Below are 15,156 nucleotides of genomic sequence, written 5' to 3'. Positions count from 1 at the left end.
CCCTGAAGCACCACCTTCTGGGATCCTATTCCAAAATCTTGGTAGCATTCTGCTGTCGCTAATAGTGGCAGCCCTGGCATTTGTCCTTGGAAGTGACACAGCAGCAGTCTGGTGGCAGGCAGGTGCCTTGAATCTGCATCTACAGAGCTTCTTCCGTAAGCCTGAGAAAATGTCACTTGTCCACACACCCCACCAACTGGGTCCTTGTTTGGTTTTTAAATATACTTATATGGAGAAGCCTGGGTGGCTCAGAGGTTTAGCTCCTGCCTTAGGCCCAGGGTGGGATCCTGGAGACACCGGATCGAGTCCCACGTGGGGCTCCCTGCAAGGAGCCTGCTTCTCCCTCTGCCTGTGTCTCTGCCTCTCTCTCTGTGTCTCTCATGAATAAATAAATAAAATCTTTAGGGATTCCCTGGGTGGCACAGCGGTTTGGTGCCTGCCTTTGGCCCAGGGCGCGATCCTGGAGACCTGGGATCGAGTCCCACATCGGGTTCCTGGTGCATGGAGCCTGCTTCTCCCTCTGCCTGTGTCTCTGCCTCTCTCTCTGTGTGACTATCATAAATAAATAAATTAAAAATAAATAAAATATTTAAAATAAATAAATAAATACACTTATGTGGGGGCGGGGGCTGCGTGGTGCCTGGGGGGCTCAGTCAGTTGAGAGTCTGCTTTCAGCTCAGGTTGTGATCCTGGGGTCCTGGGATCGAGTCCTGCGTCAGGCTCCCTGCACAGTGAGGAGCCTGCTTCTCCCATTCCCTCTGATGCTCCCTCTGCTCATGCTCTCTCTCTGTCAGATAAATACATAAAATATTTTTTAAAATAAAAAAATACACTTATTAATTTTGTTTTCTGATTTTAACATGATAGGAAAAGGGTAGCAAAGAAAATGTGTAAGAAGGTTAAAACTGATGGTGATCGCCTACACTGTCACCCGGGGCGACAAGGGTTGATGCTCTAGTGTGTCCCTAGGCGCATCCAACATACAGTAGGCTACGAGATACACGAAGCCCTGGATTGTGGTTACGTTTAGAACCCATTAGAAATACTTCAGTTTCTCCATAATTATTCTTGTTTGCATAAGGGAAGTAAAAATCTTAGTGATATCTAAAATATCTGCTTTGAAAAAGAAGTAAAAATAAAATATCCCCTTTGGCTTTCTACAACTTTTTTGGAGAATAAGAAAAAGAAAAAAAATATATTGGTGGTAGCACCCACAACATAAGTGAAAAATGATCACAAGTCTAATAAACCAACATTTACTCTATAAAAACTATGCTTTTTAAAATTTTATTTTATTTTTAATTTTTTAAAGATTTTATTTATTTATTCATAGAGACACAGCTAGAGAGAGAGAGGCAGAGACACAGGCAGAGGGAGAAGCAGGCACCATGCAGGGAGCCTGATGTGGGACTCGATTCCGGGTCTCCAGGATCACACCCTGGGCTGCAGGAGGCGCTAAACCGCTGCGCCACCGGGGCTGCCCTAAAATTTTATTTATTTATTCATGAGAGACATAGCTAGAGAGAGAGAGGCAGAGACACAGGCAGAGGGAGAAGCAGGCTCCTTGCAGGGAGCCCGACGCGGGACTCGATCCGGTGTCTCCAGGATCCCACCCTGGGCCTAAGGCAGGAGCTAAACCTCTGAGCCACCCAGGCTTCTCCATATAAGTATATTTAAAAACCAAACAAGGACCCAGTTGGTGGGGTGCTAAACTGCTGAGCCCCCGGGCTGCCCTATAAAAACTATGCTTAAAAAAAAAATCTTGATCTCAGCTCAAGTCTTGATCTTAGGTTGTGAGTTCAAGCTCCACATTGGGCTCTGCACTGGGCATGGAGCCCACTTAAAAACAGAAAACCCACGACACCTGCATGTAAATATTTATAAATCTCGGCCACTGTTCCTAATCATTTCTGAAGCTAGCTTTCCTATGGGTGCAATGCTTTAGTCAAATGCACTTCATGTCTTCAAAGGGTTTTAAACCACGAGAATGGCTCCCGTGAGCTCCTCCCACAAAGGAAGATGGACCCACTTCCCACCCTGTTTGACACTGAAGGCTTCTACTTTCATATCCTTTATAAACATATAGGTTAAGGAACACCTCTCAGTTTTTTTGTGTGGTTTTCTTTTTTTTTTTCTTTTTTTTTTTGTGTGTGGTTTTTTTAAGGTTTTATTTATTTGAGAGAGAGAACATGCACTGGGAGGAATGGCAGGAGGAGAAGCCGACTCCCCATTGAGCGGGGACCCCAGGATCACGACCTGAGCTGAAGGCAGACTCCCAACTGACTGAGCCACCTACATGCCCCACACGTTTCAGTTTTTAAGAGTAATCACTTTATGTTTGTAAAAGTGGTACAGTCTTACAAAAAAAGAAAGAAAGAGAAAGAAAGAAAGAAAGAAAGAAAGAAAGAAAGAAAGAAAGAAAAGAAAGAAAGAAAAGAAAAATCAAAGCAATACAAAGGAGGACAGGGGAAGAATAGAAAAATATCCTAAATCTTATCAAGTGGAAGTAACCGAAGTTTTGTTTGAACATTGTTCAAGGATGGGCAGGTGGAAGGATGGGGAGGGGTGGGCCAGGGTGGAGGCCTAGACCCAGGTTCCTGCTTCTCCTAGACACCCCGCAGTCCAGGGGGACTACAAGATGTTTACAGAGGGAATCATTCTCTAAGTGTGTTGGACCCCAGCTCTGTGGCCAGGCCCGAAAGAGAGAGAGAGAGAGAGAGAGAGAGGCGCGTGGGGTTGAGATGATGGGGGCGGGGCCGGGGTTCCGGCCACTTGGAGGTGGGATGCAGGGCTTGGGGCTCAGGAGAGGCTCCCAGCAGAGCCCCAGGCTGGCTGGGTAATGCCCTGTGGTGAGTTAGACTGTGGCACCCCTCAAAAGGATATGTGCACTCGGAACCTCTGAGGTGACCTTATGTGGAATAAGGGTCTTAGCAGATGTAAATAAGGTAGAGATCCTGAGTTTCTCCTGGTTAGGATGGGCCGTAAATGCAACAACAGCCGTCTTTACAGAAGACAGGAAAAGGGAAGCCACAGGCCAGCAGAGCCGGTGAGGGCAGGGGAGAGGCTGCAGGGGTGCAGCTATGAGCCGAGAAGCCCCTTGCACCCCCTCCGCCCCGGGCCGACTGGCAGCCACCAGACACTGGAAGAAGCAAGGAAATGTTCTCCTTCAGAGACCTGGGGCTGAGTAAAGGTTTTAGTTGTTTATTTGAGGGGGAGATGGAACACAGGCGGAGGGTGGAGCAGAGGGAGAGGGCGACGGACAAGCAGACCCCGCGCTGAGTGTGGAACCCACGTGGGGCTCCATGCGGGGCTGGATCCCAGGACCCGGGATCAGGACCTGAGCTGCAGTCAGACACCGACTGAGCCACCCAGGCGCCCATGGGATTTTAGTTACATAAAAGATTAGATAAAATGTGTGGTTGGGCGTCCTGGTTTTCCAAAGTAAATGTTGCATTTCTCCGGGGGGAAAAGTGGAAAAAAAATGCTCGGCTTAGAGCGTGGCATCAGTTTAAGGCCTTCTTGCGTTCTGTGCTGCAAGCCACAGAGTGCAGAGGGGTCTCCCCAAACCCACACCCAGAGGGTGACCGAAGCCCTGACCTCTGCTGGGAGCAGACCGCATTGTTCCAGCTCCCAGCAGAGGGAGGGCTGGGGCCGCCCACGGAGGGATTATGGCCTTGCAAATCCCCTGGTGGGGAGCCTTCCTCCCGAGGGACAAAGCGCCTGTGTGGACTCTCCCCAGGGCCAGCCCTGGGCCAGCGGGGATGAGGGTGCAGGGCGCCCCTCCAGAAAAGGGCCCCTTTGCAGGTGTGCACGGGCACAGGTGTGTGCAGGTCGCGTGCAAGCCGGTGCGTGTTTGCTGTAGCTGTGTGAGCGCACGTGTGCATGTGCATCTGCTGTAACCACGCTCCTGCGCTCTGAGAGTGCATGTTGTGTGCGCTCTGGGGCACGTCCGGGCACCCCCCAGCACCCCCGTCATCCAGGAGCACCCACTCTGCCTCCACCCCCCAGGGACTGCCCCCCGGGGTTCCGGGTCATACGGAGCCTCCTCTGGGCGCCGAGCCCGGCCGGCCTGGCACTGGAGAGCGGGCACCTGCGCTGGCGGGGAGCGGGGCCAGAACAGAGCCCCTTTGTGCAGCTCTGGCTCTTCCTCCACAGCGGCCTCCGTGGGCCCCAGGGCCTGTGGGAGGGGGCGAGGAGCCCTGGGAGGCCGGGCTTGGGGGGGCCTGGGCCCCAGGGCCCCTAGGGAGACAGCGCGGGCCCTGAGGGAAGGGTCGAGTCCACTGCTGCGGGCTGCCTCCCCTGCAGGGTGGGGGCCGGGGAGCCCCCAGGCAAGGGCCAGAGGATACACGTGGTTGGGTGTCTGGGTCACCGACTGCACAGCCCTGGGGGGTGAAGGCCACCCCAGAGGGTATGCACGCGAGAGGGCCGGTCTGTGTGCCCGCAGCACTACCCACGGGCAACAGCATTGAAATTCCATAGAACTTCCACGTCGCTAAGTGCTGCGCTTCTCTTGCATCGTTTCTAACCATTGACAAAATGTAAGGAGTGTTCTTAGCTCACGGGCTGTGCTGCAACAGGCGGGGTAGGGGGGCTCGATTTGGCCTGGGGGGGGGGCGGGAGAGGAGAGTGTGTCCCCGGGCCTGGGCGCCTCATGTAGGGGTGGAGGCTCCAGCGGGACAGGGCCTCCCCCCATGCCCAGGCCCCAGACACTGCCGTCCCAGTGCAACCAGTATGGAGAGCCAGCCACTGGCACTTATGTGACTGGTCACCACTGGCACTTATGCGACTGGTCACCAAAGGACAAGTGTGTCGTTTCTGATCTTTTGCAATTCTGAAGGACACGGCCAAGACCTGGCACGCCAGCGGCTCTCGTGAGGGTCTGGTGTTCGGGCCCTTGCACGGAGAAGGATCACCGGATTCTCCTAACGTCCGCGACGAGGCTCTGTGGCCGCCTGTGTACAACTGATGACCCAGTTGCAGCACTCGGGGGACAGGAGCCCCCCGGAAGGCACACACCTCGTAGGCAGGGAAGCCAAGATTTGGCCCCAGTCTGGCTTCAGCAGTAGCACCGGCAGGGACCGGAGACCCGCAGCCTTCGAAAAGTACTCTGTCACCTCCCCAGTGAGTCTGACCCCGAGGCCTGACCCCAGGAGCCCTCAGCACTGGCCTAGGGAATCGTCCTGTCCCTGATCCTCTGTGCCCGTGCCAGGCACCTCGGCTATGCGGTCACCCCAAAGCCCGTGGAGGCCAGCCCATCCCAGCAATGCCTGGCCCACGCACAGAGCAAAGATCATCACCGTCTTCTAAATGACACACCATGGAGGGCCAGCGCCTGGGGGGTCTCTTCCAGCTGGCCCCAGGCACACACGGCGCTCCCCGAGGGTCGGCGGGGACCTCAGCCTCAGCGGCTGGAAGCCCACGGGACACTGAGCTCTGCACAGGCCCGAATGAGGTCCTGGGCCAGGTTCTGAACAAGGCAGGAGCTTCTAGGGGGCACGTGGCCTGGAGCCCCCCATGGGGTGGAGACCTTCTGGCCAAGCTGGGGAGGGCCCCCAGCAACCCCGTCACATCTGGGTGCAGCTCTGGTCCAGGTGCGGAGTGGAGAGGCCCGGAGGCGGCAGGACAACGGTTGTCACCGTCCCGTTTTGTTTGTGTAGGCCATGGGGCCAAGACAATAAGCACAGCATGTCCGGGAGCCTCCCCCAGGATGGCTTGGGACTCCCCCAGGAAGAGCTCCCACTGCCCGTTCCTTCCTGTTCCCCCCGCGGCCCTCACTCCTTCCTTCTGGATGGGGGCCCACAGGGCCGTGATGGGTATAAAAGGCCGGCGGAGAGCACCAGGCACAAGACTCTGCGCCACCAGGACTGGGCGACAAGACTCTCCTGGCCAGGTAGGGCAGCGCCCCTTCCCCCACAGGCCCGGTGAGGTGGGACGGGGTCCCTGTCGGACTCGGTGGCCTGCCTCTTCCCTCCAGGAGCCTTGGGACTCCCCATCCAGAGGCCATGCTGCTGTGGCTGACCCTCGCCCTCCTGGGGAGCACCAGCTGCTGGGCAGGGCGTAAGTCTGCTGGGTATGCCCCACCCCCCCCAGCCCGTCCCCCTGCGCGGCCACCCTCTGCCCACCGGGCCCTGGGCAGAGCCCTCGCGCAGACCGACTCCAATCTCGGGAGCCCGCGGGCTGCCTGGCGGGGGGGCCGAGCCCAGTTCCGGTCAGGGACGCGCCGTACCTCCGCCTGAGCGTCCCTTCCTCCCACCCGATCCCCTCATCACCTAGAGATGTACGGGATTGGGCAAGGCAAATACTTCAGCACCTCTAGTGACTGCGAAATCACCGGGATCCGGGTGGCCACGAGTATCTTTGGCCTGATGAAGAGGTGAGAGGAGCAGGACCTTGGGAGCCGGGGGAGGGGCTTTACCCCCTTTCCCTGTACCTTCGCTGGGCTCCCGAGGACCCTGGGAGTTCTGGAGCCACGGCCTGTCCCTTCGTTCCTGTCCTCAGGCTCCTCCCGCCCTGCACACCGGCCCCTCTGGTTCTGTCTGCAAGTCCTGAGCGGCTTCCTGGGCTGATGTGAAAGGAGGGGTAGATGATGCTTCTCCCTCCTTTCTCATTTGAACCCCAAACAGCCTGTCAGTCTGAGATGCCTGATGGAGAACCCAGGGGACGGTCTGTCCAGGGGAGGGTCAGAGGAAAATGATGGTCAGAAAAGACCACTGGCAGGATGCAAGTCGTCAGAAGTGTGCAGAGGCCAAGAGCCAGGCTCTGGGCCTGGCGGGGGATCTGTGCTCTGCACTCACAGGGTCCTGCGGGGAGCGGCCAGCACCACCGGGGACAGAGCGCCGGCAGGGCCAGGTGGACGGAAGCCCTGATGAGCACAGCTAGGCCAGTGTGGGAGTCACCTGCCTCTAGGGCCTGTGACCGGGTCTAGTCCATAACTGGGGCTCAGAAGCTCCAACGCTGGGCCTGGGGACAGTTCCCCACCGTGAGCAGCGACAGCAGCTGGAGCCTGAGGGTTGTGGCGACTTGCCAAGCTCCCCTTATGAATGATGTCATTGATGCCCCCCCCCCCGCCCCACGCACTCCCACTCTTCAGGTAAGGAAACAGGCCCAGAGAGGCTGGGTGATGAGCCCAAGATCACAGGGCTCGAAAGCATCAGAGCAGGAGTCTGAGAGCAGCACCCCTGTGCCAGGACCCCAAATCCACATGCTTGGGGAGGTCCACCTGTATGACAGGGTTGTTGTCCGTGCAAGGGGACAGAGCACCTGGGGAGCGGGGAGGCAGTATGGCAACTCTTCCCCCGTCTCCCAGTATCCAGGTGAGATGCGGGTCGTCCTGGAGCACAGTGTATGGCACCTCCGGGGGGAACACCCAGGAATTCATCCTGCAGCCGGGAGAGTACATCACTATGATCTCTGGCTCCTACAAGTTGTACATGCACTCCCTGGTCATATACACACATGTGGGTCGCTACGGCTTATTTGGCAAGGAAAGTGACTTCAACTTCATGGCCTACCCCGATGAGGAGGGGCAGGTGCTCACGGGCATCTGTGGCCAGCACAAGCTCTTAGGCATCTCGGGCCTCTGCTTTAACTGGGGCTATCCTCCAACCAACATCACAGAGGTGTATGCCTCCCTGTGAGCCAAGGGGGCCGAGAGGAGCCGAGTCTGGACCTCAGGCTGGAATCTACCGATTAATAAAGCTTCTGCACGAACGGTGCCTCCGGGTGTGGTCCTTGGGTCCGGGGTGTGACCGAAGCCTTCTCAGCTGGTGGGGGATGAGGCCCGGGGAGGAGGTGAAGGAGTAGGGAGGAGGGGGTCCGGCGCCCCAGGCCTCGGGGATTCCGCCAACGACAAGGGCCCGCAACGACAAGTGCAGGCTTCAGGCCTCAAAGATCTTCAGTCTTGAGGAGTCTGGGCTCTGAGGATGCTCCCGACCCCGTCCCTACCCCAAGCCGTCCAGCTGGCCTCTGATGGCCCAGGCTCAGTCCCCATCTTCTCTGGGGCCTTAGGGCAGCCAGCCGTTCACTTATTCGCCCACTCAGCACACACTTGCCGGGGCCTGGGCTCCCCTGGCCACTCAGGGTTAGAAGAGGCCAGGTGTCTAGCCAAAGGGTGCCCTGTAGAAGTGGGTGGTGGCATCTGCATTGATGGGGACACACGCAGGGCATTGTGAGTAGGCACCAGCGTACAGGCAGGGTGATGGGGGAGTGCTCCAGGGAAGCCTTCCTGGAGGAGGCAACGGAGGAGGGTGGAGGGGGAGTGGGAGCTGGCCCCGTAGAGACAGGAGGAGGAGGGCATCCCGGGCCGAGGGACCCGCAGGGGCAGAGGCTGGGACCAGAGGTGGCTGGGGACAGGGCTCTTCGACGTGTGATTTGTGACAGCAGCCTAGGGCGCTAATGCAGACTCCACACCCTGCCCGTCCCAAGCCTGGAGTCCCACACGGGAGTTCGCCGCCCGCGTCCCAGAGACAGCCCCCCAGGGTTGGCCTGGGTCACACAGCAGCAAGCCTCCAAGTTGGGGTTTGCGTGGCCTGGAGCCCCAGAAACAGGCCGACGTTTTACGCCGTCCTGCTCCTTGTCCTTAAAATGCTGGCTGGGGGCCATGGGGTGCTGCTCCCCCGGGGTCCCAGGGCCGGTTTCCGACAATCCTCGACCTAGGCTGGGGAGAAGAAAACAAAACTCCTGTTTATTTTCTTTGTTTCCTACTGGAAATTTCGGGTTTTCTTCAAGTGTGAGTGTGACCTCAGCCGGCTCCTCTGCAGCGTCTGTGACCTTGGCGTGTCACTTACCTTTGTCAAAGGTCATCTTGAAATTCACACTCCTCACAGCTTGCACACCATGGGTGTTTTTAGACTTGCCACTTGATCTGCGGGTGGTAAAAGGTATTTGGAGAACACACCAAGGGGCACATTGTGACAGATGCGTCTGTGCTGACTTTGCAGGACACGGTTTTCCTCCTGCGTGGTGGAAAAGCCCCCCACCCCCACCCCCACCCCCACCCCAGCGGCGCCGTGGGACCCCAGGGCCACTTCCGTTGAATGATTAATTCCTTGCCCTGCAGGTGGCTAAAAGGAAAATCTGTTTTCAATGTGAGAGAGACTCCTGACCACTCTCACAGGGGTGGTTCTTGGGGCTGGCAGCTTGCGGGGTGGGGGGGTGGGGTGGGGGGGGGGACCCTATGTCCCCATGCGCCCTGTAGGGCAACCAGGATGGTCAGAAATGAGAACATGTGGGCTTGAAGAGGGCAAGCACTGATCTGCGTTGGAGTCACGGCCTTGTGACCAGGATCAGAAGGAAGGACGAGGACAGGGCGGGAGCTGGAGGTGGAGGAGGAGGGGGAGTGGGAGGAGGGGGAGCGGGAGGAGGGGGAGCAGGAGGGGCATGCCAGGGGGCCAGCTCAGCGCAGCAGCCGTGGCGCAGACAATCTGGATCTGCCAGCAGCTGTCAGAAAACCCTGTGTGGCTCCCCCCGCCTCCCCGTGAACTCCGCGTGCCTGTCCCTCATGGTGCCTGCCTGGGGGGCCCACGAACAGGCCCTTTGGACCCACTGCCCCTGCTCCCTTGTAGCCACCACGGTGCAAGCCCTGCAGAATGCACCGCAGGGGCCCAGAAGGGGGGTGAGGGAGCTTGGGGGCACCCAGGCCTGCTTCCCTTAGTGACAAGGACCATGCACTCTGGCCTGAGGTCACCTGATCTCTGGGCCAGGGGACCCAGGCCCCCATCAGAACCCAGCAGGTGGCCTCATGGAGTGGCCTTCCCCACACAGGTCACTGGGGTGGGCCCCTGGGGTCACAGCTCCTACAAGGACTGCCCCCTCTTGAATCCGGTTCCGAGAGGCAGGAGAGCCTGCAGGGGCGCTCAGCAGCAGGGTGTGTGGCTCCTGCGCCCTGGGGTGAGGCGGGTGTCCTGGGGGTGCTCCAGGGGAGGTGCCCGGTGGGGAGGTGACTGGCGGCCCTCACAGTGATACGCTTGCCTGTCCACGGCACCAACGCCTTGTCCTGCAGGATACGGAGAGCCCCAAACCTCTGCTGGATGCCAGGAAGGAGACTGGCTTTCCAGACCATCTCCCCTCGATGCCTGTCCTGTCCTCGACGCCTGTCCTGTCTGGCCTCAGCGCTCCCAGCTGCAACGGCCCTCGGAAGTCCTTCCTGCTGTCCACCCAGCTTCTGAGCTTCATTGTCAGCCCGCGTTGTCCCTCACAAGTGACCAGTTCTTCCCTATGTGGACCAACCCCCGGCTGCTGGGGCTCCTCCCCATCGGAACACCTGCTCACCTGTCCTCATACCTGAGCTCAGGATGGCTCCTGCCCCCTCAGAGACCCAGGGCAGCCTCTGCTCCCGTGTGTCCTCATGGGTCCAGGTGGGCCCAGGGCCCGTGGCCAGGACAGAGGTCTACAATGCTGCGGGCAGTGACCTCTTGCTGGCCTGGTGAGCAAGACTCTAATTGGGAGTGGGGGCAGCTTTCCCACCAGGTCCTCCTCCTGGGCCAGTGTCTCCTGCAGGGTCTGCCCCGCTTACTGCTCCCCCCTGTGGACCCCACCTCCCTGCCCAGCGCACCTGAGCTGTGGCCGTGGCAGCCACAGTGAGAGCCACAGGCCACTGTCAGGGGAGCATGTGCCCGGTGTCATCATGTGTGACCAGGAGCTGGGGGCAGCCTTGTGCAGTGAGGCGCTCAGCCCTCTCTCGAGTGGGAGAGGAAGATGATGGATAAAGAACAACAGAATAGAAACAGAGAGGTGGCCCCGATGGTCTTCCAGCCGAGCTCTAGGCCACCCCGAACCCCAGCTCGCTCCTGCTCTTTCATAGCAAGACATCTATCTCTCAAGGACGGTTGCCAGATAAATTTCAGAATTTCAGATAAAATTTTTTTTTACTGAAGTAAATATCAACATTGCATTTTTTAAAAATTTTTATTTGTTTATGATAGGCACACAGTGAGAGAGAGGCCGAGACACAGGTAGAGGGAGAAGCAGGCTCCATGCACCAGGAGCCCGACGTGGGATTCGATCCCGGGTCTCCAGGACCATGCCCTGGGCCAAAGGCAGGCGCCAAACCGCTGCGCCACCCAGGGATCCTTCAACATTGCATTTTTGTAAGTATAACTATGTCCTAAATATTTTCCCCCTCCCAAGTATAAGTATATCCCAAACACAGTATGGGACGCACTTATGCTAAAAATTTTTTTCCTTGTTTATCTGAAATTCAGATTTAACTGGGCGTACCATCTTTATATTTGCTGGATTTGGCAACCCTAACACGAGGCACGTTGGGTGCTGCAGGAGCAGTCAGGGAGGTCGGACACAGCGGCCTTTCTGGGACAGAACTGCAGGTGACATGAGAGCAGATGCGGGAGGCATCTGCAGCGTGCACTCGCCTGAGCGGGTGTCTGCCGCCAGGGAAGGTGCCGACCAGGGACCTTCAGACGCTCCCCTCCTGCCACGCGTGTCCCGGCTTTCCTGGGCGTCAGGCTCTCAGCAGCACCGGCTGCACCGATGTCATTCCCTTCTCCCTCCAGCGTCCGGGCCGTTGAGGGGGAGGGAGGGGCCCTGCGTCTTCATCGTGCACTGGGCCCTGAGGGCGGGCCTCCTCTTCCCGTCCGCCCGGCCCCCCAACACCTTGCAGGGTCCCGCCAGCCCCCAGGAGGTGGTCTGCGCCCCTCGCCCGCCCGCCCACCGACCCAGGCAGCCTGCAGCCCGCAGACCTCCGGCTGGCCTGGACTCTGCAGGAACTCGGGGCTCTCCGGCGGGCGTCCCGGAGAGCACAGCTGCTCCGCCTGTGCCCCAGCCCACAGCCCCACCGGAGCCCTGCGGCCCAGGCCGCGCCCACGCACATGGGAGAAAGCCGGGCAGGTAGGCAGGGACAGTCACCGGCTGCGACGTCTCGACCACCAGAGGGGACTGATGGCCCAAAGTGGGCAGCTCGTGTTCTCTCCAAGCAGCCCGGACGGGCAGGGAGGAGGAGAGCAGACGCGTCCTGCCTGCGAAGGGCCCTTCAACAGGACACGAAGCACCCGCCAGCCGCAGGGGGTCGCACCGGGCCACCGGGTTTCCCCCGGGTTTCCGCCTCTCGGTGGGCTTGCCGAAGCTCTTCCTAGGTTCCCTCTAAGAAGCATCCCGCCCCGCCGCAGCGCCCAAGGACCCCCACAAACCCTGCTGCCCAGGCCTCAGGACATCACATCTTCCAGCGCAAGAATCAGCCTCGGTAGTGTTTAGTGCCTTGCCCCAAGTCACCAAAGGAGTGAGGGGCCAGGGCCAAACTCATTCCCAGAGAGGAGTCCTGGGCAGGACCCACTGTCCCCGCCTCCGCCCCCACAGAGATGCCAGAGGAGGGACACCTGCCACCGGCCCCGGGTGCCCCCAGGGCTCCTTGTCCCCCCGCCCCCAGCTTCTCTCCTTTCCCTGGCTCTGGTGTCCCCACTGGCTCCCAGCCAGCGCCCAGGGCACAGCTAGCTCCATCCTACACGCCTGCCCAGGGCTGCCACCCATTCACCCCATGGGATGCGCTGGGAGCGGAAGGGAAGGGACAGCCAGCCCCGGGAGGCTGCAGGGGCGATGGGCTGCTGGGGTGCCAGGGCAGGCGGCGGAGGCCGGGCCTCCAGAGCTGCCAGCTAAGCCCTCAGCGAGGAAAGGGCACGCAGAGAAGGCAGACAAAGGGCCTGTGGTTCCACAGGCTGAGCCCCAGGCTGGAATCCCCTTTGTGGGTTTGGCTGCCCTTTCAGGTCCTGAGGCAGCTTCCTGAAGGGAGGGAGGGAGGGAGGGAGGGTCCAGAGGCCCCGCTTCCTTCATCTTTACCATGTGCCAGTCACCGAGCAGAGGGCTGGGGCCCATCTTGTCTGGTCCTACTGAGTAAGCGATGTCTGCCCCATTTTCGGGGTGAGCTGGCTGGGACCCCAGGAGGAGAAGTCAATGGGTTGGGCCTTACCTGTGGCGGAGCAGGGACCCCCGGGGGCCAACACGTGGCCAGGCCTGAGCAGAGCCAGGAACCCGTGCTCATAGATGAAGAAGGCAGAAACCCACACGGGCAGCTGGTCCCTACCGGCCAGAGGCCTCCGCCAGGGGCTCGCTCCCGGTTTCCAGGGCCTCGCATCCATTCAGAGGCTGTAGAGACCCATCCGAGAGAACAGCTGACCCCAGGGGTGTCTCTGTCAACGAAGGGTGATTTGGTAAGGAGCTTTATGCAAGCCATGCAGGGAGGGCGCAGGGCTGGCCCCTGACCCTGGGGGGAGTCTCCGCAGGCATGGGGGCAGCTCAGTTTCATTGAGAGGGTCTCCCATTTTCCCAAGACTAGGACTAACTCCCTTGGTTTAGAGCTGTGGTTCCAGCTGGGGCTGGTGGTGCCCCCTCGGGACCTTTGGCCGGGTCAGGAGACATTTTGGGTTGTCACAACTGGGTGAATGTTACAGACCTTGAGGGGACAGAGGCCGAGACGTTGGTGGATACCCTACAATGCACCGCATGGACCCCATGTGCACACGCAAGATAGCTCTCTGGCCCCAAACTGCAGCAGGCCAAGGTTGAGACCCTCGGGCTAGTTGCTTCCCGCTTCCCAAGGGGTGCACCTCTCCCTTTCACCCCACGTGAATCTGGAGGGGATCCAGAGCGGGGTCTGTGTCCCCAGAGCTACCAACCCTCAGAGCTGGAGGTCTGAGCACCCCACCGGCATGCCTTTGGGCCTGGAGCATCATCTTCTCTGTGCTCCCACCCCCTGACCCCGGTTCCCACCTCTCTGGGGCTCTCCAGCAAAGGAGGTGTCTGTGATGTCTCCCACATCAGTCCACAGGCCGTACGAGGCTAGCGGATATTTTTATTGTGGTAAAATACACAGAAGATAGAATTTGCCATTTCAGCCAGTTCAAACTGTGCGGGGCAGTGACCTCCAGTGCATGCACGGTGCTGTGCGGGTCACCATCCTCTAGCTCCAGAAGATTTTCACCGCCCTCCGGAAGCCCCGGACCCCACAGCCATTACACAGTCACTCTCTAGTCGGGTCATGGGCCCTGTACAGCATGATGTTTAGCTGCATCTTCTCTGAGTTTTCCTGTTTCGTCTTCCCGCTTGGCCTTATGGATGTTCAACATCAACACGCACCTATGTTCACAGTGAAGTTTAATTAAAATTTTGACAGATGCATGCACTCGTGCACCTCCCCATGGCACGCAAAATGTAGACAGTGTCATCCCCGCCGGGGCTGGGTCTGTGACACCCTGTCTCCTCCCAAACTCAGCTCTGGAGAATCGCTGGTCCTTTTGTCACTAGATTTCCTAAGATTTCAAATAAATGAAATCATGCAGCATGTGCTCATCTGTGCCGCTTCCTCCGCCTACGCCCGGCTTTCAGGCTCATCTCTGCTGACTGGCGACTTGTGCAGGCAGGGCCCTCCTGTCCTGATCAGGGGCTATCCATCCGTGCACCAGCCCATTATCATTGGGAGGTTTGTCTGGGCTATTTCGAAGAGAGCTTCTGGAACATGTGTGCATGAGTCTTTGTGACATAAATGCTTCCATCCTGTTGGGTGAGCGCCCAGCCGGGCAGTCGCAGGCTCCCGGTGAGCGTGGGTGCGGGCCTGTAAGAAGAGGCCGTCCGAGGGCCCGAGGCCACTCCGTGCTCCCGCCTCCAGCGCTCGGGTCCTGCACCCCCCCGGCGCACTGGGCGTCGTGGGCCCCTGCTCCCCCCCCACCCCCACGGAGCCCCTCCCTGCGTGCCCGGTGCCCACCCACACCTTCCTCCCAACGGCTCCAGCCAAACCTCTGCCCGGAGTTTGCTCTTTTCAATTGAACCCCTTTTCCTCCTGGCTGTGATCTTTGGGGATCTGGTGACTCGGTGACAGCTCAGCAGAAGAGGCTCCGGCCTGGGCTCACCCGCGGCCTCGCAGGCGAGAGCCAGCCTGTCCTGCGTAGGAGATTCTCTAAGGCCTTAACTTTCTCACCGGGGGCTCCAAGTGTTCCTGCTGCTGTGATGCAAAGATCCTTCGATGAACAGACTAAAGTCATTTCAGATGTTCCCAAACTGGGAAAAAATAGGAAAAGGAGTTCTGGCAGCCGGTGTGGAGGTGGAATGGAGACGGCCATCGACGATCCCATGAGATGCCATCTACAGGGTCCTTTTTCCTGCTACAAAAGTCATACGTGTGCGCTGCAGGAATTCGGGAATGTGCTCAACTGG

The 15,156-nt window shown here is 58.9% G+C and overlaps 1 protein-coding gene and 1 long non-coding RNA gene across 2 annotated transcripts; both read left to right on the top strand.

Annotated features, from left to right (window-relative positions):
- The first annotated feature begins 5,750 nt into the window (after positions 1-5,750).
- ZG16B (zymogen granule protein 16B) lies at positions 5,751-7,710 on the top strand. Its single transcript, XM_077906264.1, has 4 exons — positions 5,751-5,890; positions 5,975-6,057; positions 6,274-6,373; positions 7,307-7,710. The coding sequence occupies exons 2-4, from the start codon at positions 6,003-6,005 to the stop codon at positions 7,635-7,637; spliced, it is 486 nt and encodes a 161-aa protein (XP_077762390.1). The 5' UTR covers positions 5,751-5,890; positions 5,975-6,002; the 3' UTR covers positions 7,638-7,710.
- Positions 7,711-9,661: 1,951 nt separating this feature from the next.
- On the top strand, positions 9,662-12,729 carry LOC144318098 (uncharacterized). Its single transcript, XR_013383945.1, has 3 exons — positions 9,662-10,423; positions 10,923-11,087; positions 11,202-12,729. It is a non-coding gene; the product is annotated as an uncharacterized LOC144318098 (long non-coding RNA).
- Positions 12,730-15,156: the final 2,427 nt, after the last annotated feature.

Source organism: Canis aureus, chromosome 8 (assembly GCF_053574225.1).
Source record: "Canis aureus isolate CA01 chromosome 8, VMU_Caureus_v.1.0, whole genome shotgun sequence".
NCBI lineage: Eukaryota > Metazoa > Chordata > Mammalia > Carnivora > Canidae > Canis > Canis aureus.
This window is presented reverse-complemented; position numbering and strand designations above follow the sequence as displayed.

Coding starts and splice junctions, on each gene's coding strand:
- ZG16B (XM_077906264.1), top strand. CDS start 6,003: ATGCTGCTGTGGCTGACCCTCGCCCTCCTGGGGAGCACCAGCTGCTGG. Junction 6,058..6,273: donor CACCAGCTGCTGGGCAGGGC/GTAAGTCTGCTG, acceptor CTCATCACCTAG/AGATGTACGGGATTGGGCAA. Junction 6,374..7,306: donor ATCTTTGGCCTGATGAAGAG/GTGAGAGGAGCA, acceptor CCCGTCTCCCAG/TATCCAGGTGAGATGCGGGT.